A 23,803-nucleotide genomic window follows, 5' to 3' on the forward strand; every position below is an offset into this window, starting at 1 on the left:
ACTGCATGGCTCCAGGCGAGACACGTAACCAAGCTGGAATATTTTCTTCCAGCTGCAAAAGAGTTATAATGCCAAATACAAGGAGGGCCTCTGAGGTTTAACTAATTTCAGGTTATGGAAAGCCTTGAGATCCTCACAAGGAAGCTGCTGGAGAAAGGCAAGTATTGAAGTACTGCAGTATTTCACACTGCTGTTCGTAAATGAGCACATTGGTGAAAAGCAGTGGCTGGGCTCCCTCTGCAAACAAAACAAAAAAACCCCAATCCCAGTGAAGGGGGTTGGGATGCAGGGAAATGGATGTGAAACCACAACAGGAGAGGCCACAGCAAACTCCACTGCTCCTTGTTGCTGCATCTGGAGGTGGCTCATGGACCAACACAGAGCAAACTTGGAGGCTTGAAGAGGCTGAAGACAGTTCAGAGGTGTTAAGTTTGCTTCTGTGCCCTGCTGGTGCTCCCCTTGGTGGGCACTGCTGTCTGAGATGTCTGCCTGATTTTCCTTCCAGCTGGGCAGTGGGAAAACCCCAGCACAGGCAGAAGTCAAGATATTTCTGCCAGGTTGCAACAGCCCCAGCGATGGAACCTGCGAGCAGCTGCTGAAAACCCTCTCTGGGTTTGTTGGGAAGGGTTTGGGTGCTGCAGAGCAGCTCTGCCCACTGCCCGGACCGGCCAGGCCAGGCCGTGTGCTCAGGGCCCCTGCTTGTCCAGTGCCCGGGGGAAGGAAGGAAGGAAGGAAGGGCCCGTTCACCGGGGTCTCCTCAGCAGGCCCGGGGAGCCTGACCGCGGCTCAGCCGGCAGGGACGAGCCGCGGGATGCCGCAGCCCCGGCAGGCTGCAGGACACGGCGTTCGGTGGCGATCAACGGTGCCCTGCAGGGCGCGCGGCTGAGAGGGGAGGGGAGAGGAGAGCCCTCCATCCACAGCCCTCCTGCTCGGCTCCCGGGCTGCAGGGCTGGGTAGCCGGGGAGGCACTGGAGGGCTCGGGGAGCAGCCGGGAGCTGTGAGGAGCCTCGGGGGGCTGGAACCCGTGCCCACGCTGAGGCCGGGCCGTGCCGCCGCCCGTCCGCCAGAGGGCGCACTCCCCGCGGGGCGGGCAAACCCTCGGGCTGCCCAGCCAAAGCCCCGCCCCCTCCGGAAGCCCCGCCCCTCCCGCTGGTACCGCGGCCTTACGCCCCGCCCATCCCGCCGTCCCCGCCCCCAGGCCCGGCGCGCAGCCGCCCCCTGGCGGCGGGGCGGGGCGGGGCGGCGCCGGGATCGCTCCGGGCCGGCCGCGCCGGGAGCCCCGGTGAGAGCGCGGGGGGTGCCCGGGGACCCCGCCCGGCACCGCGGCGGGGGCTTCTCTGCGGGGATCCGCGGGGCCCGGCGGGCAGCGCCGCGCCGATCCGGTCCGGTCCCCCCAGGCTGCGGCCTGCTTGGAGCCGGAGGGCGCCGGTCGGGTCCCGCAGCGCTCCGGCGGTGGGCACGCCCGTGGCGGGGGCTGCACCGGTGCCGGTGCGAGGGACGCTGCCTGCGGGCAGGCGGGGCCCAGGGCTGCGGCTCCCGGCAGGCAGGCCGGACTGCGGGGCCGCTCGGGGCAGACCCCCAGCCTCGGCCGGGCACGGGCACCGGGAGGGTCGGCATCCCGGGCCGAAAGGGGAGGTGACATCCCCGGCCCGTGAGGAGGGCTGGGGGGAACCGGCAGTGCCTGCCAGTGCCGGCGGGGAACGAGCCACGGGAACCGGGAAGAACGGCCAAAAATACCCTGCTCTCCTCTGGGGCGGCTGCCATCAGGGCCCCGGGGCTGGGCGTGGGGCTGGCAGCTCGGGGGAATCACCGGGCCGTGATTGGAGTGCCGGCTCTGTGTTGGTTACCGGGAGCAGCGGAAGCGCTGCGGGAGCGGCTGTGTCCCTCCGGGAGCTCTCTGCTGCCAGGGCACCCGGCAGCGGCTCCGGCCGCGGCTCAGGTGTCCCCGGGGGCGGCCGGGCTGGAACACGCAGCAGAGGCAGGACATCGTCCTCTTTCACCGTTCGTTCCCCGTTTCCACGTTTCTTGGTGCCCGTGCATTCAGCCACAGAGTTTTGGGAAGAAACCTTGGCCTGCGAGCTCCTGCAGGAGCAGGTTCTCCTCGGAACACCCCGCCTGAGGGGAGCAGGTCGGAGGTGACCGGGCGCCTTTCGGCTGCTCTGCCGCAGCTGTGTTGCCTTTGGTCCCGTGAGTTTGAGAGGAAGCAATGATCCTTATTTTTTCCTGCTGCAGCGCCACAGATCCTGCACCCCAGTGGATCAGATGTCTTGAAGCGTTTCTGGGCTGAGCTGGTTTTTCAGGTGAGTGGGGGTCATGGTGTGAGATGGTGCCTGGCCCAAGAGCGCGGCCCCAGTTTGGACTCAGCAGGGTTTGGTTTTGCCGTGTATCTGCTTGCTGGGCCAAAGCAGAGCCGCCTGCGCTTCCTACCAGGATGTGGCTTTTCTCTTGTAAAGCTGAGTGAACAAGCAGCAGCCTTGGTGAACGACACTTTGTGGACAAAGTGTGTTTATAACACACAGAGGTAAAGGTGGATTGTTTACTTCAGCGCTCACTTCCAAACCTGCCTCCTGTGAAAGTCCCAGGGGAGCATCGCAACCGTTCCCTGTGAGACCAGAGCTGTGTCTCAAGGGAGTGTAAAACACAAACAACTCTTTGGAATGGTTTGGGTTGCAACTCCCCAGAGTGGTTGCACTTGGTGGGTGAAAACAAGCAGGAGGCATTCACCAGGCTGCTGTGTCCCACAGTCAGCACAAGAGAAAATATGCCAAACAAAACAGGAAGCCTTTGTTGAAGTTATAAAAACTCCTTTAGTTTAAAAAAAGGCCTCTAAAAGAAATACCAGTAATTCATTGTACCTGAGTGTGTTGGAAATGCTTTTTCTAGCTGGGTTTTCAGCTTCCTCTGAGCCTCTCTGGGTGCTTGAATCTGGACATTTGGATCATGGCAGGAAGGTCAGGGCTTCTGGATGTATTGACAAAGGGGCTGCCCTGCTTGGAGTGGGCCTGGTACCCATAAATGATAAATTATTTTATTATGGTTCCCTGATCCTTAGACCAGTGCTGTGTATTTGTTACCTGTTGTATGATGCAGGCTCCCAGGGTGGTTTTTTGGTCTCTCCTGGATACAAAACTGGATTTGAACAGTTTTGAGGAGCTGGAGATGATGCCTCTCTGTCCTCCCTTCCAAACCACCTCATTCCCAAGTGGCACTGAAGCAATATAATTTGTACCTGGTGACCAATTGGAGCAGGCTGATGCAATGTAGCACTAATATACAGCAGGCTTCTGGAGGACTTCCACTCTGTTAAGCTTCACGCATAAGAACAACTGCAAGAGAGTGCATTTTGCTGCAAATAAATCATTTTAGAAAGCCGTTCTTTGCCCAAGTGGTATCTTGACTGCCCTTCTTTTTCCCCTCTGCTCTTGCTGCAGTGCCAGAGGAGCCATGGTGCACCAGGTGTCCATCGTGACCGACTGGGTGCTGCTGGGGCTGATCGCGGCGCTGGTCGTGCTGCTGCTGCTCACCGTCTTCGGCTTCGTCGTCTACTCGGGGCTCTTCACCGAGGTGGTTGTGAGTGCTGGCTCCCCCCCTGTGGGCAGCATGACTCTGGCCTACAAGTTCAGGGTGGGCCCCTATGGAGAGTCCGGGCAGCTCTTCACGGACGGCTGCAGCATCTCCTCGAAGCTCTGCTCCATCGGGGTCTACTATGACAACCCCCACACGGTAAGGTGTGCCCAGCACGCTCCCGGGATGCTCCCTAAATGTGCTTCAGGCACGTGCAGCTCATCCTCTGTAGGTGAGCACTGGGGTTCACATGGTCTCCCAGATCTACAGAGGGGAAAAGCACCTGAAATTTGCATCAGGATTTGCATAATCCTGATTGAAAGGCATTGGGTGAGCAAAGCTTGGTATCTTCTGGTAGCCTCTGCTGAACAGGGTATCTGCAGGATAACAGAGCTGGTTATGGAACAGAAACCAGCGTTCACGACCCCAAGGTGAGGCATTCCTTGGCATGTTCCTTGGAAGTGCAGCCAAGGCTCCTTCTGGACTTGCAGCTCTGTGGTTGAAAGCAGATGGTCGCTTCTCAAAAGCTCGGTCTGTTCTCATCCATACTCCTTCTCTCATTTCTAGTGTTCTCATGTGTTTCTAAGCTTCCCTGTAGTTCTCCATCCCCTGAGAGTTCTTACTGAAAGCTCGGGTGCTGCGTGCTGAGGGCTCCTGTCTGATGAAACAGTTGCTCCATGATGCTCCTGGGCTGAGAGGTGAGCAGAAAGCACCCTGCCTGGTGGCTGCCAGCCAGAGCCCAGTACTCCATGGGAACAGTTAAAGACAAGGAACAAACAAAAGTGCATCAGAACTTGCTAGGGGGGTGGAACCTGGCTGCTGATGCTGAATGACTCTGGGGTTTTCAAATAATGGCATGTGGGCATTTGTCTGGGGCAGACAGCCTGGCTCCCTGGTAATTCTGCAGTAGCTCGTGTGACCGTGGAGGAATCTGTGGGGAGGAGGGACAAAAGAGTGGCCAGCAGCTGTGCATGTGTGCTTGGGCTCGTGTGCTGGGGGCTGGTGCAGGGCACAGGGCTTGGGCTGATAGCTCTCACCCAGTGCTTCTGTTCTGGGGTGTCTGTCCTGTTTTAGAAACCTTGTTTTGTTGCTTGCAAGATGGTTCTCCCAAGGATTGAACTTGCTTTGAGGGAAGAACTTGTCCATGAAAACAGTGCTGAGTGAGCTGTGACAGGAAGATATTGGAGGTGAGAAAGCACTGAGCTTGGCTGTGCACAGAGGAGCCTGCTGTGTTCAGCCTCCTTGTGTCCTGTGGTGCCCTGACAGGGAGGCAGAGAAAACACCATGGTGCCTCTTCCTGGCCTGGGAAGGATGATGGCAAGGATGACTTCTCTCCTTAGGATGAGCTGGGCAGAGGCAGGGTTTGGCTAGATGTGCTTGGACACTTTTGTCTGGAGCAATTGTCATGTTTGGAGCGGGAGCCATGGTGCCCATGTGGTCAGAGTGGCCATTTCATGGCCACTGATTTGTCTCCTTGTGTTGGGGGTCTCCCCTGGAGCTGAGAACCCTGATGGTGCTGGTTGTTCTGCCGTGGTCTCTGGGCACAGAGCAGGCAGTCAGTGCCGTGGGAAGGGCTCAGTGTCCATTCCCAGTGCTGTCCTGCTCCAGGGATATGATGTGCACATGCCTGTGGTTGCCCTGCAGCCTTTCAGCTGACATTGTATCAAGGGCCTTGGCTCTTTGTTTGCTAAAGCCTGGGCCAGTAAAAGCCTGTACTGTACTGGCTCATGGATACTGATAAGAATATTTGTGCTAACTCCTGCCCTGGCTGGCACAGGGAATGCTTTCTTTCCCTGCTAGCACCAGGTGAGGCTAGGAAGGAGTGACTCTGACCCGACCCTGAAAATCTGGGCTGTCAATGCGCGGTCAAACTGCCTCCCCTTCCAGGTCTTGTCTTTTCTTCTCCTGTTCCTGCATCTGCTGCATCTCTGCTTTTACCCCGTGGCTGGAGAAGGCAGTGGGGCTGCAGGCCTTGTCTCTGGTGGCCATCCAGGGCTTTGGAAGCCACCTGTTGCTCCTTGTGCAAGAGTCTAACCTGCCCTCCAAGGCTTGGCAGGCAGCTCCACGGACCTTGCCCTTCTCTGTATCTGCGTCCTTTGCTCATGGCACTGAGCAGGTGACACTGGCCTGAGCCTCCTGTCCCTGTAGCCACTGTGGTGGCTGGGGCACAGCGGGGCTGTGCAGGATGTAACTGCAGTGCCTGCAGCTCTGCATAGTGACAGGAGCCTTGCCTGCTACCCATGAGCACAGTGGTGAACACAGTGCTGGAGCAGCTGGGGTGCTGGTGGGACCTTCCATGTACTGATCTTTGGCTCCCCACAGAGATCCACATCTCACCCACAGGCAGGTCAGGCCAGGCAGGGTGCTGGGAGTGAGAATGTGTTTGGGCAGGTGGTTCTCTTGCCTCTGGGCAGGTGAAGAAAGGGCCAGCTGTGGCTTGGTCTCTTGGGTGGAGACTGCAGTGCCTGTACGTGATGTGCTGGCTCAGGTGCAGACAGCCCAGTGTCCCATGGGACTCCCTGTGTGCTCCTATCCACTGAGCCATGATGGCCTGGGAGATGCTGTGCACTGCTGGCTCCTCATTCCTGGAGGTTCCACAGGGTGGGATTGCTCACCCAGGCTGCCTTTCCCCTGGGAGGAAGAGATGATGTCCTCCTCTTCCTCCTCATTCTCAGTGCTCTGCTGACCTCGGTGAAGCACCCTCTGGCAGAGCTGGCCCGCCCAGAGCTGGCCACTTGCCACGGATGTTGACTTGTCTCTAAAAATAGACCTTTGTCATCAGGCAGCAGAAGGTGCTGGCTGAGTCCTGCGTCCTGTGGTGTTGGGGGTGGAGCACTGGGGGGCTCTGGCCAGACATCCACCCCAGCCATGGCTCCTGGGGGGTTTGGTGCCCCCAGCACTGGGAAGGAAGGTGCTGGTGGCCAGCAAGTGGCAATTACTGTGCTGGTGGATTCGTGGTCAGAGGAAGCTCTGGCTAGGAGAAAGGGTGGGAATGCTGAGCTGGAGAGCAGCAGCAGCATGCTGCTCTTGGCTGGGAGTGGGGCTGGGGGAGCCCCTTGGCCTGGAGCATGTGGGCTGCCTCAGGGTCATGCCTCAGGGCAGCCACTGCCACCAGCGTCCCTGGGGCTCCCTGCTGACTCCTGGCTCTCCCAGCATTCACACAAGGATGCTCCCCGAGTGCTGCCAAAACCCTGCCAGCCATGTTTATGTGTCTTAATGGACGAGATTAATATTAATTTAATCTTCTTTTTTTTTTTCTTTTTCCTTTTTATTTAATATTTAGCAGCCCAGAGGACTTGTCCCTCCTTTTCCCACCTCTGTCAGGAACAAAAATAACTCCTCAGCAAGGAGTGGATGTGGAGGGTGGGTTTGTGCTCAGCTCCAGCCAAGCTCCTGCTCACATATAGCTGTGGGCACATGCCAGGGACTTTTCTTGCAGTCCATGTGCTCAGCCACAAGCCCGTGCCCAAGTGTTGGATGGATAAGACCAAAATGCTCTGTGAATGCAGAAATAGGTTTTGTTCCAACTGGCAAAGCTGATGGATAGGTTAAGCAATAATTTCCAGAACTCCTCCGTCAGGATGCTTGGGGGACCAGAGGCTTTGATCAGCACCTGCCTACTGGAAAAGACAAATCTGTTAGGGAAAGGCTGGTTTTAAATGGAGCCTCTTCCTTTTTTCCTTTTCCTTTTTTCCTTTTCCTTTTTTCTTTTTTCCTTTTCCTTTTTTTCCTTTTTTCCTTTTTTTCCTTTTTTCCTTTTTTTCCTTTTTTCCTTTTTTTCCTTTTTTTCCTTTTTTCCTTTTTTTCCTTTTTTCCTTTTCCTTTCCCTTTTCCTTTCTGTTCCATTCCAAGAAGGCAAATCTGCCTTGTTGCTACCCTTGGAAAGATGTCTGTGGAGCTACATGCTGTGAAAAGGACAGGTAAAAGGAGGAGGGGGGAAGCAAACATGCCTGGCCTAGCATTGCTGCCCACTCCAGCAGCTCTGGTCCCTCTGACGGTTGCTCCAGGGCTGGGGTTGAGCTGTTTTTGCTCGGGACATAAATGGAGATTGAATGTTTAAAGGAATTTAATCTAGATTTCCATATCTCCTAGTTTCATCTGGCTCTTTTCCCAGGGATGCCATTTATGGCTGCCTCTTGCTGTCTTTGGGATGGATCTGCTTCTGCTTCCCTGCCCGGAGCAGTGATGGATGCTGGGCACAGCCCTGATGCAGCTCCCTCTTGCAGCACAGGAGGGCAAGAGCGAGCCGTGAGACTGTCCCCAGCCTGGTGGATGCTGCTCCACAGGCTGCTCTCCTCCTTCCACTCACATCTGCTCGTGTTCCCTCTGGAATGGTCCTGCCCTGCGACATCAGAAGGTGTTTAAGGGAAAGGCAGAGCAGGGAGTGCAGAGAGGGTGGTTACACTGCAGGAGGAAGCTTTGGTGGGCTTTAGTACAGCCAAGTTAGGGATGGGATCAGGGAGCACAGATCCCCTTGTGGTGTTGCATGGGCATGGGAGCCTGTAAAACGCTGGCCTTGATGCATCCTCTGCTTCACATCGTCCCTGTGGGAGTTTTGTGACACCTTTGTGGCCCTAGGTTATATCAGGGAAAGTGGCTGGGTTGTCCAGCCCCCACCCACATTCCTGCCCAGGGCTGTGGGTAAGCTTGAACTCAAGTGGTGGGATTCTGTTGAAAACTAGAAATGTAAGTTGTGGCCTGGGTCAGCTTTGGTGTGGAGATGGCTGGAGTCCTGTGGGCCATCACTGTGCTGGTGGCAGGGCTTTGAGCACCCCCATTGCTGGGCTGCAACCCCTGTCTTAATGGGAGGCATCCTCAAATCTGTAAAGAGAGCATGCTCTGGGTTTTGTATGTTGTTGGGGTTCAGGATAGAAGTGAATATATTTCTCTTTGTGTTATTACAAACAGCTGGGTGACTGCATGCAGGTTTTACCTGCCTCAGTTTCCCCACCCCAAAACTGCCATATTGAGTGTGCCTACTTTGGCAGGACCTGGGAGCCTCTGGATTTCTCTCTAGCTTAGTGCCCGTGGCCCATGGTGGTTGGTGGCATGTGCACGTGGCTGCCAGGGGACTTTCTCAGGAGTGGGATGGGGGCAAACTTGGCAGGCTGTGATCACATCTCTAAGCCCCCTCCCTGAGCTACAGGGGTGTCCTGCAGAAGGGGATGGCTGTGACAAGTTGTTGACAGAAAGGTGTCTGATGTGAGATGAGGAGAGACACTTCCTGCAGGGACTGTCACCTGGGACAGGTTTGAGTGAGCAGCTTGGTGGGGTTTAGCTCTTCTCTGCTGCAAGTCCATCTACACTCCAAGGAGAGAAGCAGCACCTTCCCCACTGGGCTGTGCATTTAGGCTGGGAGGAATGTAGATTATTTAGGCCTGGATCAGCCTGGGTTAGGACTGGGCACCTGCTTTGGTGTGCCTGATCATGCTGGGCCATTGCTTTTACTTGGTTTATGGTCATCTTCTGCCTCCAACCTCAGCAAGCTGAAGTTTTGGCCAGTTCCAAGCCTCTGTCTTCTGACACTGTCTGTCTGTCTGTCCCCTTCCATCAGGTGTCTCCAGAGAAGTGCCGCTTCGCCATCGGCCGCATCCTGAGCGAGGGGGACGCGAAGCCGTCGGAGGAGCAGATCAAACGGTTCCAGAAGTATGGCTTCAAGATCTTCAGCTTCCCTGCTCCCAGCCACGTGGTCATGGCCACCTTCCCCTTCACTACACCCTTGTCCATCCATCTGGCAGTCAACCGTGTCCACCCAGCCCTTGACACTTACATCAAGGTAAGCGAGTGTGGCGTGAGTAGCGTTGCCGGTGTTCAGTGGGCTGTCAGAGGCTTCTCTTCCTGACAGCTGATGGGGCTGCTCTGACGTGCCATGTCTTGATATTTTCCCTTGGGCACTGCCATCAAGATCTCCTCCTTTTGCAATCTGGCAGGTAGTTCCCCAGCAGGGATGTCCTTCCATTCGCTTGGTAGGCACAGGGGTGTCTTTTCTGCTGTTTAGTGTTTATGAGAAACAAGTTCTTGTCTAATAACTTGCTGTTTTTCTCCTTAACACAGAGATAAAAGCTGATTTTCCCCTTGAGTTTCTTTCTTGTTGTTAGGATCTGGCAGGTACGTGCCCTTCGGTGTAATGCTTCGTGCTATGGAGCTTCTGTTTTGAGTGCCAGCCTCACCAGTGGGGCAGCTTGTCTTCTTCAGGAACAGGAGGAAAAGTTAGAAACTTTCTGGCCTGCGGGCTTCTGAAAACTTTTTCAAGCAATACATTGAAATTTGTGGGTCTTGGCCCTGGCTGGGCAGCTGGCTGCTGTGGGCTGTGTTTGCCCTTGCCCTGAGTGGCCATCCCTGCTGCTTGTGGTCCTTTTGAAGCCAGCTCTGCTGCCTTGCTCTGGCTGCCAGCGCAGCTGGGGCAGGGGTGTTCCCAAGCAGCACATCTGCCACAGACACCTCCAGATGCAGGCTTTCCAGAGAGCATGGAAGGTCCTGGCTAGCTGGATGCTGGAGGGAAGGGACTGTCCTTCCCAGTGGGGGAGGATGCTGTGGAGGGGCCATGCTCAGCCCTTGGCTTATCTGACTGTCGAGTTCTGACGCTTTGGTTTGTTCGTGTTGAAACACACTATTTATAAACTTGCTTTTCCTGGCGAAACTCCCAGCCTTGTGGGGGAACCGTGTGAATCCCTCCAGCCTGCGCTGTGCTGCAGCATGGCTGCCTGGCTGCCAATCCTGGAACTTCAGCTGGGGCTCTCTGCCGACCCTCTTGTCCACCCCGGCCGCAGGGAGCTGCCCGCTGCTCCTGGGGGAACGTGCATTAGTGCTGGCAGTAGGTGACACTGCTGTTCTCCCCATTGTGGAAAGCAGAACGAGTCCCCTGTTCTCATGCTGTATGTCTCCTGCTGGAGCTGTGCCCGTTTCTCTGTGGGGGCACCAGGCAGAGCTGCCAGCCCTGTGGTGGGCGTGCACGGAGGGGGCTGAGCGGGCGGGAGCGCTCGGAGACACCGGGCTGAGGCTGCCTGAGCTGGGGAAGGGCCCAGCAGCACATCTGTCACGGGAGAGATGGAGCTGTGAGAGCCCAAAAAGGAACCACGGGCTGCTCTGGGAGCACCTGGCAGTGTGTAATGGGAGCGGTCCATTTCCATTTACAATAACTGAAATCATAGGGAAACAGACACCCACAGGCAGTCGCAGAGGGAGGGGACACATTCTGATCTTGCCCCAGTCCCAGCAGCACGGGGGTCAGGGTGCCTGTGTCTGTCTGAATGTCCTGCAGCAGAACAGGATCAGGACTCAGGATCAGCCCCCTGCCCATCTGGCACTGACCATGGGGACACAGGCAGGAGGAGGGTGGGTTTGCCATGCCGGGAGGGGCAGAGGGCAGTGGGTGCTGTTGCTCCCTGCACACTGCACCCTGGGGATGCCCTGCCTTTCCCCAGTGTGGCACAGGGCGCTCAGGAGGCTGCCAGCAGCATCCCTGCCACTTCTCCCTCAGCCTGGACTGTCTGCACCCCTGGGGCTGTGCTGGCACTTCCTGGGATGGAGGGATGGGGAGGGAAGGGGGAAACTTTCATGGAAACAGGTGACCTGTGCCCGCTCAGTGGTGGGAATGGGGGTTGCCATGGAGACAGCTTCTCCAAATAGCATCCTTCATCCCACCCCCAGAGCCCAACTCCCTTAAGCAACCCGAGAGAGCAGCGAGACAGATTTGCTTTATTTATTTATTTATTTATTTATTTATTTATTTATTTATTTCCTGTGTGCCTGCTTTGGGAAAGGTGCTGTTAATGACAGCTGGGGGTCAGTCCTGCCAAGAGCAGGTCCCCCACAGCTCTCCCATCTCAGGAGGTCGGAAGGCAAAAGCCATGAGGCATGAAAGGGGACTCAGTGGCAGGGATGAAATGCTGGCTCCCATGGAGAGAGAGAATTAGCTGAAGTGGAGGGAGGATGACATGGCTGCCTAGTCCTAGAAAGAAGGTGTGGGAGAGCTGGGGATGGAGAGGGAGCTGAATGAGGCAGGAAGAAAGTTGCAAGGTGTGGAGGGAGAGTGGAGAAAGCTGTGGAGATGCTGAAAATAGAGAAGAGGAATGGGAGGAGAAGGGGACTGGAGGGGGTTATGTTGGGCAAAGGAGCTGAGGGTTTGGGGTCCAGCTTAGGGATCAGGGCAGCGAGAGCTGGGGAGGAGCTCTGGGCCAGAGTTGAAAGAAGCCTTACCACAGATGGCACTCCAGCAGCCTTCCCATGGCATCTGTGGGGTTAACTTGGGGACATCCAGTCCCAAAGGCTGCTGGATGAGACCTGTGGCTCCCTCTGGGCTTGCTGCTGCTGTGCAGAAGTTACCAGGAGTGTTTGTGGCTCGTGTTTCCCAAGCAGTGGGGATGCAGTGGTGCTGGCTTTTGGCAGTCTGAACTTTGTGTTTCCCAGTCTGCCATGGCTTTGGAGGGACAGGAAAAGTTAAAAACAAATTTATAACAGGTATTAAAAAAGAGCAGTAGGGTGACAGTCTCCTTTCATTAAGGGTGGGAAGGGAGATGAGCTGGCATGGAGCAGGAGGTCTCATGTCCAGGCTGTCCTTGCAGCATGCATCTCTGCCCCCTGACTCTTGTAAGCACAGGAGCTGGTGTTTCTGTCAGACTTTAGGTGCAGGCCTGGCTTTTGGGAGCTGTGGGGAAATGGTTGCAGCCATCCTTTGCAGGTAAGAGGACATCCTTCCCCTCAATGGCAGGCTGGCAGTGACTTAGGGGCTAGAATTGCCTTCTGAGGAACCCAGGAGGGGCTGCTGGCTCATTACTCTGAACATGAGTTATTTAAGACATAGGCTGGGGTTATTTAGTGTCCCTTAAAAGCATTTCCTCCCTAATAACCTCTGATGTTGCTTCTCTCTGCCTCCAGGCAGGTATGCCCTGCTTTCCTGGGATGTGCATTCCCGGCCCACAGCACAGCTGCCTGTCAGACCAGGCACTCCCAGCTCCTGGGAGCAAAGGAGAAAGCTCTTCTCTGGTGGGGACCCTTTCTGACAGCTCTGGGAGCAGCTTATTCCCCTGCAACCTCCTGCCATTTCAAGGAGTGTTTCTTCTGCTTTAGCTATAATGAGCTTTCTGTGGTGGGCTGTGTGTCCCTGCATTTCTCTGCATCCATTCTGGCACCTGCTGGGCACTGCCAGGTGGGTGGGCTTGGACCTCTGGCTGTTGGTCTCCTCTGGCATAGAGAGGTGGCTAATTGCATCCCAGGCAGAGCTGGCAGGTGTCTCTCACTACAGCCCTAGAAGTGCCTGCTTCAACATGGTCTCTTTTTGTGATTTTTTTGGGTCAGTTTTGTGATCTTCAGCCAAGGCAGATGTGGAAGTGGATGCCAGTATCATCCTGACTGCTTTGCACCCTCCAGAGCACCAGCTGACTGACCTCAAACTCTGACTGCCTAACTTGGAAAACTGGGGTTTTATCTCTTTGGATGGTCTTTTAAAGGTATCCTCCAAGTTCAGCTGAACTCCCAGCTTTTTTCCTTCCCCTGGTCTCTGTAATCACAAGTTTCCCACTTCCATGGGCTTGTGAATCACTCCTTTACAATGCAGATCTCAGGCAAGAATGGCTGGCATGGACTCTGTGATGCCAGGAGATATTTGGGAACTGTCAGGTTGGCTCCTGCCTGACAGAGGCTGTCGTACTCCTCCACACCTCAGCTCCCCATAAAAGGAGCTCCACAAGGTGCTGGAAAGATGTGGCTTGTTCCTGTTTACAGCCAGGGAAATGTGTTATTCCTTGAACCATCAGCTTGGAGCAAGCTTTTCTCCCCTTGTCAGCTATGGCAGTTTAGGATGTGGTCACCTCTTGCCTCTCTCTTTGCTAAGCTAAATACAAAAACCTTTTAAAGTTCCCACCTTTTCCAATGTTTTCCATATTTTCTGACCTTAATTTCCAGTTTCTTTTTTGGACCTATTTTGAGCTTAAAAAGTTCTGTGACTTGTCAGTAGCTCAAACAGATGCTTTATTTCAGCAATGGTCATTTTGCTTTAGCACATGAATCTCTGGTGGAGACCTTGTCCCTGCCACAGCCCCCCTGTCCTGGGTTTGATCTGAGCCAGCTAATAGCAACCTCAGACACGTGCCTCTGCCCTTTGATGGAGTTGTGGTTCCTCAGTTAAAGATGGGAAATGATGCCAAGTCCTGCATCTCCTCTGAGCTGGATTGAATGGCACAAATGCTGGTTTGTTTATCAGTCAAGCCCTCCCTCCCCGCTAAAACAAATCCTGTTTGCCAACAGGATCTGACAGCTGTAAACGAGTGTTGGTTGGCATTAATTATGCTGATCTCCTTTTCTTCCTGGTGATCTGGCCCAGTTGCAGCCATCCGTGTATTTTGTCTTGGCTGGCTTTGCCTGGGCAGTCTGTGCTTGTTCAAGTCAGTTATTTACCCATTGAATGTTGGCAGGTACAGGCTGCTGTCTCTCCTGGGACTTTTTAGCATCTCCAGCTGGCCAGAGATCACCCTTTGACATGTGGACAGCTTGTCAGCAGGGAGTTCAGCATGTTGAAATGTGTGTTATCTGGGCCTGTGAGCCATGTGTTTTATCTTGTCATGAAGAACAAACATTTCACCCGCATCCTCTGCCCATGTCGTCTGACTCTGTCCTAATTTCAGCGCAGAAATACTCAGTGAGCACTCCTCCCTTCTCACTGGTGCTGCTGAGGTTTCCCCTGGCTGACCTATCCAGGGTCTGTGCCATCCTTCAGACACTCCTCCCCTACCTAGTGCCCCAAACAGCTCCAGAGCATGGATACCTCTGTCTGGGGGGAGCTGGGAGCTTAAATGATTCTTCATGGCAGCTGAGCCTCAGCACCCTTGTGACACTGCACCTCATCTTTCCCCTCTGGCTCACCTGACCACGCTGCTGAGCCTGCTGCCTTTGCTCAGATCTGTTGAAAATCCTTTTCTCCCAGCAGTTTTAAATGAAGGTCTGTGGAGCTGTGTTCCCATCCCAGGTGGTCTGTGCTTTAAAGGCCATCCTTTTGCTTGACTGTGTTGGGAGGCTGGGATTGGGGGTTGGGAGCTGATAAAACATTTACAAAAAGGACTCAATTATTGGGATGTTTTTCCACTTAAATTCTTTCTCCTGGATGATTTAGTTTATTTATTCCGGGCTCTGTGCATGAAGCATTTTTAAATGCCAGCTTGTCGTGTGTGAGCAGCTCAGGCTTCAGTCTGCACGTGCGTGAGAGCTGATCGCAGTGGCAGCTTCAGCCAATCAACTGCTGCCTGAATTTTCCTCCAGAGGTCCAGGAATTACTAACAGATGCTCAGTCCTGTGTTCTTGGACCACAGCTTCATTTGTCCTCGTGAGCTCCTTGGCTCTCCTGCAAGCCCTGGGGACCAGAGGCTGAAGACTGCTGCCCAAGGTGGAGCCCTTGCTGAGCCAGGGCCACTCAAAGCCACATATCCATCTCTCTAGAGAGAAGGAGGAGCAGGATACCTTTATCCAAACTTATCACCTCTAACCTGGGGCTTTGCTGCTCTCAGTGTCTCATCCAGTTGATGTTCTTCTTCCTCTTTGCATCAATGGGTTACCCTGCAGAATATGCCAGTGAATTTCTGGGAAATGGAGCCCTGGATCTTTCTCCTGCCTTTTTCCCATGCCCCAGTGTGACTGTGGGAATTGATTAGCTTGAAGAGGGTGCTGGGGTTAGGGGTGGTGGCTCAGCTGCCTGGCTGGGTGGGGTGACCCTCAGTTTAAGCCCGTGTGCTCATGGGTGTAGGTCTTTAGGGTTCCCAGGAAGACAGGAGGTTACCTGACCCTGCTGAGAAGTGATCCTCACACATCAAATAATAACAGGGAAAAAATCCTAGAGAGTCATAGAGGATTTGATGTGTCCATCTTCTGTTGATGTCAGGGATGAGACCAGAGCTGACAGTGTGACAGGCTGCTTGGCTGTGGGCTGTCATATATTTGGAGTAAGGATAGAGGCTCCAGGGAAAGTGTTTTGGGAGCCCTTGCATGGTCCCAAACTGGGCTGTAGGTCATGTCACATGTGGCTTGTGCACTATTCATGGACCCTTCCTGGCTGATGTTGAGGACAAGGACCAGAGTGGCTTGTGCAGTGCTGGAGAGCACCCTTGGCTGGTGTGTGCTCTCTGCCAGGAGCAGTGAAGCTCTGGATCTCAGGCTGGGCAGGAGGAGCAGGTGAAGGGTGAGCACTGTGATGCTCCAGCCTGTCCCAAAGGTGACATGCAGTGGCAGGGAGTGCAGAGGGACCCCGGGGTCTCTGTGCCTGTGCGGGCGCGTTCATCTCTCGCTGACCTGCACTGACAGCTGGTTTTCAGTGGGCTCTCTGCAGCACAGCCTGCTCACTGCTGGTTGGCACCCCCCAGCTGGATGTCACATCACATCAGTTCTCACGTTCGCAGCAGCTTTTAGTTATTAAATATTTTTAGCGACAAAACAAAACCACCCAAAGACGTTTCAGTCCCGCGAGCGTGAGCGACCTCGCCCTCAGCGTGGAGCGGGCAGGGGAGGGCAGGATGCCCACGAGGCCAGGCTGGGGGCTGAGCCAGGTGGAGGGGCTTTGGTGGGCAGGGTTGTGCAGTGCTTTGGAGCAGGTCTGTTTAACCTGTGTCTGCAGGGACTGCGCTCCTCCTGTGCAGCTAATGGAACATATGGGGCCCGGGGCTCTGCGTCACAGCTCCTGCCACCCGCAGCAGGCAGCCCCACTGTCCCTTCCCCAGAGGAATGTGGCAGCCCCATGCCACTACTCATCTGCTGTCACCTTCTCCCTGGTCCTTGTAGGCAGGCTGTGAATTAACAGTGACCATGCTTCATGTTCAGTGCTGCCTGTGCCAGGCAGGTTGGTGTGCACCAGTCAGTGTGTGCTGGTTTCCCAGCCTGTGCTGGTGCCATTCCTGCTGCCTGTGCCTGCACACACCTTTCGTCCTGCAAGCAAACTGTGCAGCTTCTGTTTTGGCTCTGCTATTCGGCTCCTGCACGAGAGCAGGTGCAAACTGCAGCTCTGACAGCATCACTGCTTTGAGCAGGAGAGGTTTGCTGACCAGTTTTGAGTTTTGGTAGTTAAAAAGACTCCTTCCCTGCCTCTGCAGCTTGTGGCATGTGTGAAATCACCCAGGTTTTCCTCAACTTTTTGTTGACTCTGTGCAAGAGTCTGTCCTAGCAGCAGACAGGGGAGTCCTGATTCTAGGGAAGCAGGGTGTGGGATGCACATGTGTGGGATGCAGGCTCCTGCCACCGTGGCCTCCCAGTTCTAATTGATCACAAAATGGGAACAGGCCAGGTTAGAAGGGGCTTGCAAAGAGAGTCTGGTACAGCCTTTTATAGGAAAGGGTGTGTGGTTATGTAGCACCCAATTGCACCTTGAAAGCCTCTGGCTATGGGGCCTCCACCACATTCCTGTGGAGGTTTCTCCAGCTGGCAGCTCAGCCCCAGATTGCTGCCACAGTGGGCGCTTTCCTGTGACATCCAGCATTTTGAGCCTATTGCTATCCCAGCTCCTTTTTCAGGAACATTTCCAAAGGCAGCTCCTGGAAGAAGAGTGAACTTCCAGTGCCTGCCCTCCCATGCATGCAAACTGTGTGGGCATCCCTGATGGCCTGGCAGCCTAAAGCCTGCACCCCTGTTGGCTGTCACTCAGTGGTCCTGTTTGGAGGCATTTTGGTCCCAGGAGGGAGTAGGAATCCACCTCACCTTCCCAAGCTGCTGCTTTGGAAAGTTGGGAGAGCAGCCTTGGAATGACTTGCTCAACCTTGCAAAATTCTCACAGAGATGAATCTTCTCAGACAAAAGATTTGCTTCCCCCTCTTTGCAGCGAGGATTAATGATCACGGGAGAAGCCGGGGATATTTCATATGGCTGTCCAAGGAAGAGAAAGAACTGAAATGGTTTGCCTTGGGCAAGGAGGGAGAGTAAAACACTACAGTGCTTTTCTGTCAGATCTCTTTATTGACTTGATCTGTACGTGTGCTCTCCCCAGATGTATTTATAGAGAATCCCAGAGGATGCAATCGGTTTGAAAGGTTTTCTTTGTCAGGCATTGGAGACGTGTCCAGCTCTTTCCAGCAGCCACAGTGTCCTGAACCTTGGGGTCTTCCCTTCTGGACAGCTAGTCAATTAATTCAAGGATGAGATTGATTTGCCTCTCTGCAATTATTTTAGCTGAGTCCTAATGAGTTTTGTCTGGACAGGTTCTTCCCCATAGCCCTCTGAGCCAGACCTTGCCAGCTGTGCCAGGCTTAAGAAATAGGAAAATGAACCCGATCAAATGAGAAACAGCTTCATAGAAATATTGCTCTTTTCCAACAAATGCTGTTGGCCCAGTTTCCCTGGCTGTGAAGCTCCCACTTTGAAACCTGTGGAGCAGGCAGATAATACACTTGAAAGCAGTGGCATTTTTACCTCCAGAAAAGGGACCATTGTGCTATGACTAACTTGCACTTTTTCAATTCTAGTTAGGTATAAAACGGTAGGAAAGGCCCCGCTTTGGGGAGGGCAGGAGAGTGAAAACATTTCTCTTCTGCAGTGAGTCAAAATATGGATGGATGAGTCGCGAGGCTGGGTGGTGATCAGATCACAGGGATGAAAGAACAAAATCAGTTCTTCCTCCTCCTCCTGCCTAGAGCCTGTGTGCCATAGGCAAGGCACAGCTTTGGGGCTGCACCAGAGGCTGGGGCACCAGTGAGGTGGCAGAGCCCAGCTGTTTGCTCTGAAGCAAAGGGTCACACTGGGCGTCCCTCGGGGTCTCTTTGTTTGACAGGGAGATGCACAGGAGATACACACACACACACACACACACACACACACACAGAGCTCTGTCAGCTCTGCCTGCCTGCAGCAGCTGCTGCCCTGTGGATGCTGTTTGAATTGATGCTGCTGTGTGCTGGTGGCCCTGGGCAGAGGCAGCAGGCTGGAGGTGTCCAGAGTGGCCACTCCTCATGGCAGTGACAGGTGTGGAGTTCTGTGGAGCAGCTCACATCTTGGGGAGGCCTTCATGGGCTCAGGATGTGCTTTTCTCTCTCTGTGCTGTTGCCTGCTGGTCACTCTGCCCAGACCCACAGGAACTCAGAGCCTTTGGGGAGTGGGTGCAGGGTATGGTTCAGTGCAGACCTACACACAGCCAGTATATCCCGTCCTGCTTTGAGGAGCAAACACCAACTGCCTGTTTATTGTCAGGACAACTTGGATTGTCCCAGTAGGCTGCCAAATCCTGGCCCTCTGAACCCCTCTGGTTTTGCCAGGACTGGGTTCATCTCTATGGTATCCAGCTGCCTCAGCTGTTGAGGGTTTCAGAGCAGTTTGCAGACTAGTCTGTGAGCTCCTTGAAAGAGGAAGGTTGAGCTATGCTTAATTATTGGATTGCAGGCTTTTGGAGAGTGCCTGTGAGCCCTCAGGTCTAGGACTCCTTTTGTGTCTTTTCTTTTCCAGCATGTGGCAATTGATTTCAGCCTGTGCTTCAGCCACACCAGGGAAAATCAGAGCCTGTAATAGAAGTGTTGGCAGTTTCTAACTCCACCACTCATGCCTGGGGCTGGAAGGGATTACTCCAGATCAGATCTGCCCTGAGGCAGCTGATGGAGGTCTGCAGCATGGCAGGATGTCCAAGCTTCCTGAGCTGCTTCCCCTGCTCCATTCCAAGTGAGCAACATGTCATGGCAGCTCTCTTCACCTTCACGGCCCTTGTGCTGGGTGGGTCACCTGGCACCTCTCTGAAAGCATGGGAACAAGGAAAGGCATTTGTTCCCCTGCTGTCCGACCACAGTGGGCAGAGGGGCCAGTCTGCCTGGCGAGCACAAGCCAGTGCTTGTCCTCTGTCACCCTAGAGCTGATTTCTCTTAGGATCCAGTGCAGTGCCTGGTGTTGGTAAGAGATGGAAGGTACCTGTTACCCTCAAGAGTGATCAGCAGCACCTGATGGTGCCTCTAGTCCAACCCATTTCTTTGTCCCCAGCCCGCCCAACATTCACCTTCCTTGGGCTCCTCAGTGCTGTGGTGAGTGTGAGGAGGCAGAGGCTCACGCCTGGCTTGAGCAGATGCATTTCTGCTGGGTTTGTCAGAGAAAAGCTCTCCCTTAGGTGGGATGCCTCTGCCCTGCCGGGTCAGCTAGGCTGGGTGCATAATCCAAAAAAGAATGTGCTTCCAGTGTGGAGGAGAGGAGCAAACCTTCCTGGGAGGGGAGATGATGATGGGAAGTCAGCTTTCCTGGGTACCAGAGAGAAACTAGTACTGATTTGGAGCAAAGGCTCAGTACAGCTTTAGGGACTTTAGAATCAGCCTCCTCTGGCACTGGGGTGGCAAAAGAGAGATGCTAGGGCCATGAAATGGAGCTACTGATGAAGCTTGGAGTGTGCTTGTCTTCCAGGCCACTGACATCTGAATCTTGCACATGTATGTTTTGCATGGCTGCCTCCTCCTAAAGCTCAGCAAGGCTCTGCTGATCTGAGGCTGAGCTCCAAATTAAATGACACCAAACAGCATGGCTTTACATTTCAAAGGCTCAGAGCAGAAGGATGCCTGGGACTTGCTGTCGCTATGGAGTAATTGGAATGATTTTTTTTTTTTGGCGGCTTGTACAATGACCACCGGGTGCTTGCTCCACAGACAGATGGTTTTACCTGCATCTTCTGCTAATGGGAGGAATTATAACAACCCTGCAGGGATGAAGAGGAGTGACAGAGCTCAGTACAGTGGAGACAGCAAGTTAGTAGCTGCTCTGAGTCCCTGGCTCTGGCTGCTTATCACAGTGGTAACTTGTGGATGGGCACATTTGCATCACACAACCCCTGGAAGTTTCTGCTTCTGTTCCCCCATTCCACACACCACCAACCAGAAAATCTCCTAGTACATTTTAAATTGCTACTGTGTCTCTTTCCCTTATCTTCACAGGGATGGACTCAGCAAAGGGGCTGCTTGAAGGTCAGAGGTGGAGGTCTAAGGCAGCTGGGAGAGTGGGGTGTCTGGGAGCCCCAGTCCCAGCACTGGGGGCTGTTGCCTTTCAAATGAAACCTGAAGGGGTGTCCTGGCCCTGGGGGAGGAAGAGAATGTGCCGTGGCTGATCGCAGAGTGGCCCTGTCTGCAGCTGCCTGTTGGCTTCATTCAGCATTGCTGACAGGCTCTGTTCCCACTCTGTAGGGCTGTAACATAACAACTCCCTGGGAAGGCTGCAGGGAGGGAAACAATGGCCTCATTCCCACTGTGGACACCTGCATTTTTTCCCTGCTCCTGGATGGCCGGAGCAGGCTGTCATTAACTCAGGGGTTTATTTCTGCCTGGAGCTGCTGGCAGGTCCTTGACATGCAGGAAGGTAGATATCTATCATCTGCTGGGGCCAGCTGCTCTGCTCTTCACGCTGTGCAGATTCACAGCTTGGGGTAAGGTCCTCCCAGTGATTCAGTAACCAGCCCGTGAGTTGGCAAAAGCTTATCAGGAGGTCAGTGTGGGGAAGGACTTGTTCAGGTACTTCTCAGTACAGGAATGAGCAAAGCAGGGTGGTGCTGTGGCTGCAGGAGCTGCCAGATGTTGTGGGCTCGCAGTGGAGGAACACAGCCATCAGCTCCTCTCTGTTGTTGCGTCTTCCTCCTCCTCTCTCACGTGCATCTCTAGTGCCAAGTTCATTTGTCCTGCCCAGGTCCTGCCACCCCAAGAAGCCACTGCCTTCATCTCCCAGCAGTTCCCCTTCAAAGCTGTGTCTCCTGGGGGGAGCTACTTTGGGACCCATAGCATTGGCTCAGCTCTGGCTTTCTGCTGTGTCCTGGGACAGAGCTGCCCAGGCAGAGCACACTGCCTGCCCATGGCAAGCTGTGGCTGCTTGGGGAAGGGCAGAATGGGACAGAGGTGTAGATATTCTTCCCCAAAGGCCTCCCCATCCTCCAGGTACCCAGAGTGTGAGGAGAGGCATCAGCACTGGGAAGAGGAGGGATGTCCTCCAGGTCTCAGGGCACTAATGAGGATATGGGGCAGCTCTGGTGGCTGCAGGTTTGGCTGCTGTGCTGCCATCAGTGGTGTTACACAGGGCTGTGTACGTTTGGGGTACCTGGGGGGACAGAGCAGCGGTGCAGATGGGGAGTTGACTTCCCAGGAGAGAAAGATCTGGAAAGCTGAGTGGTTTGATGCATCTCCAGAGCATTACCAGCTCATAGAGCACATCTGGGAACATATGGGATCCTTGTGGAAGGACAGAATCAGGCTGGGCTCTGTCCTTGCCTAACTGCTTTGATTTCTCCTCCTGATTGATCTGCACAGTCAAACTCACGATCCTGTGCTGGCAGAGGAGCAGTTGCCAGCCTGCAAAGGTCGCTGGCAGCAGCTGCTCCCCTCCCTCCCCTGCTGCCCGTGCTGCCGGCAGCGGAGCCCGGGCTGGAGGCGCTCAGCTTGTGTCCCTGCTGGCCCCGCGGCCGCTGCCTCCCTGCACTGTGCTGCTCAGCGGGTGCTCTGCTCTCCACACCAAGGTAATGAGCCCGCTGGGACTGCACAGGGTCCCTGGTGGGCCAGGGAGGAGGAGGAGGTGAAAGCTGCGGAGAAAAGGCAGCCTCGCCTCGCCTTGCCTCGCCTTGCCTTGCCTTGCCCGCTCGCAGCGGGGCCGATGGAGAAGTGCGGCCAGCACGTGTGGCCGCTGAAATGGCGTGTGTGGGGACACCTGGAGCTGCCCCTGGTGAATCTGCCTGGTGCCGCTGGTTGGCCTCCCTCACACCCCCTGCTCCCCAGCTCGTCCCGCATTGCAGCAGCCTCAGCCTGCCCGGCCGTGTTCGCTCCGTGCCGCCGGCGCTGCGGATGCGCTGGGGATTTCCCCGGGCAATCGGTACCGCCCGCGGCTGCAGCGCTGAGGCCTCCGGGGGCTTCATTAGCCCAGCTCACCATGGGGATTGTCAGCACGGAATTGTCAGCACAGAGTTGTCAGCACACAGGAGCCTGCCGGAGCGCTGTCGCTTTGCCCTTTGCCAGGTTTTTGGGGAAGAGAGGTGCAAGCTCTTGGATGTGGGGGTTTGAAGGTGGCTTTGCTGGAAGCCTGCAGGGAAATGCCTCTTGTTCATTTATAAACATTCAGGAAGGAACTTGTTCCAAGCCCTGGCTTGCATTTAAAACGTGGAAATAGCTGTCGCTGGGGCAAGGGAAGGAGGAGCAGGAGGGGCAGTGAGCCAAAGGCAACCACTGGCCCATGGGTGTCTGCCCTACAAAGAGCCTGGTTGGGATCCCTGTCACCCAAGACAAGCCTGTGAATGCAGGGTTTCCCTGAGCCAGAGCTCAAACAATCTTTCTGCACAGTTGGCTGCACATAACTGATAGCTTTGAAGATCCCTCTGTCCTGGAAACTTGCTTTCTGACATCAGTTTTGTCAATGTGTTGTAATTGAGATGTGCTTAGGGACGTCGTGATCAGCTTGCCTATTCCTCCTCAGCAAACCAGGCTGAAACCCACTTGATCTCTTCCTCTGGATCTTCTTGCCTTCCAAATGAGGCCAATAAGCCTGACAGTAAGTCCCTGTGGGTGGGGAGGGAGGACTATTTTGTCTGGGAATCAGGCAGTTGCATCATGGCTTTGCCCTGGGCTGCTGGTGGCTTTATCTGTGCAAGTTCAACAAGGTTAAGTTCTTCAGCTTCCCTTTTTGGCTTTCTCAGTTGTGAAGGGATGGTGTGAGGCTGAGCTTAGCTCATCGTGAAATATATTCCATGAAGCCTGGGAGCTGGGGGCGTTGCAGAAAGACAAGGTTGTTCAAGGAGGTAGGAAGGGACAGGGAGGGTATTTATTCCACTCGTCCATTTTCCTCCTGGGGCCATTGGTGTGACACCAGAGTTTGTCCTGGTGATTGAGGCTGTGGAAGAACAGCTAGAGATGCCTGCAATCCAAAGAGTAAAGGGTTGAGGTTTGGAAGGGGCAGCTCAGAGCTTGTCTCAGGAGACTGAGAACCCCCATGTGCTGTGGGCACAGACACTGCTGCTCCCGCTCCATGGCTGTTGCTTTGGCTTTGCTGCAAGAGGATTTCATGGCAGGACTTGTTGCAGGTGAGGACATGTGTGAGAAGCTGTGAACCACAAGCCTCCAGCTTGTCTGGACATTCTTGTTGCAGAAGGGCAGCTACTCAAGTGAATGGTGGCCCAGGAGAGAAAGCCATCAAGGTGGGTTGGGAATGTCCACCTGGATGAGGAGCTCTCCGAGCTATCCATGGAAGATCTGTCACCACAAGTCTCATGGCAGGGTGGGGCACGTCACTTTAGGTTAGGAGTTACTCTCCCTGTGAGGAACATGACAAAGACACAAGTTTTGGA

At 54.7% G+C, this 23,803-nt stretch overlaps 1 protein-coding gene across 1 annotated transcript in view; it reads left to right on the forward strand.

Moving 5' to 3' along the window:
• The first annotated feature begins 1,223 nt into the window (after positions 1-1,223).
• TEX264 (testis expressed 264, ER-phagy receptor) overlaps positions 1,224-23,803 on the forward strand; it is a 39,068-nt gene continuing 16,488 nt past the window's right edge. The window contains exons 1-4 of the mRNA XM_054281188.1: positions 1,224-1,282; positions 2,233-2,300; positions 3,432-3,723; positions 9,119-9,340. Coding sequence (XP_054137163.1) covers positions 3,445-3,723; positions 9,119-9,340 — 501 coding nt within the window. The 5' untranslated portion in view covers positions 1,224-1,282; positions 2,233-2,300; positions 3,432-3,444. The remainder of the gene's footprint in view (positions 1,283-2,232; positions 2,301-3,431; positions 3,724-9,118; positions 9,341-23,803) is intronic.

The sequence above is a fragment of the Melozone crissalis genome, unplaced genomic scaffold (genome assembly GCF_028551555.1).
Source record: "Melozone crissalis strain CALT ecotype California unplaced genomic scaffold, PUWL_Pcris_2 ptg000029l_1, whole genome shotgun sequence".
In the NCBI taxonomy this organism is placed as follows: Eukaryota; Metazoa; Chordata; class Aves; order Passeriformes; family Passerellidae; genus Melozone; species Melozone crissalis.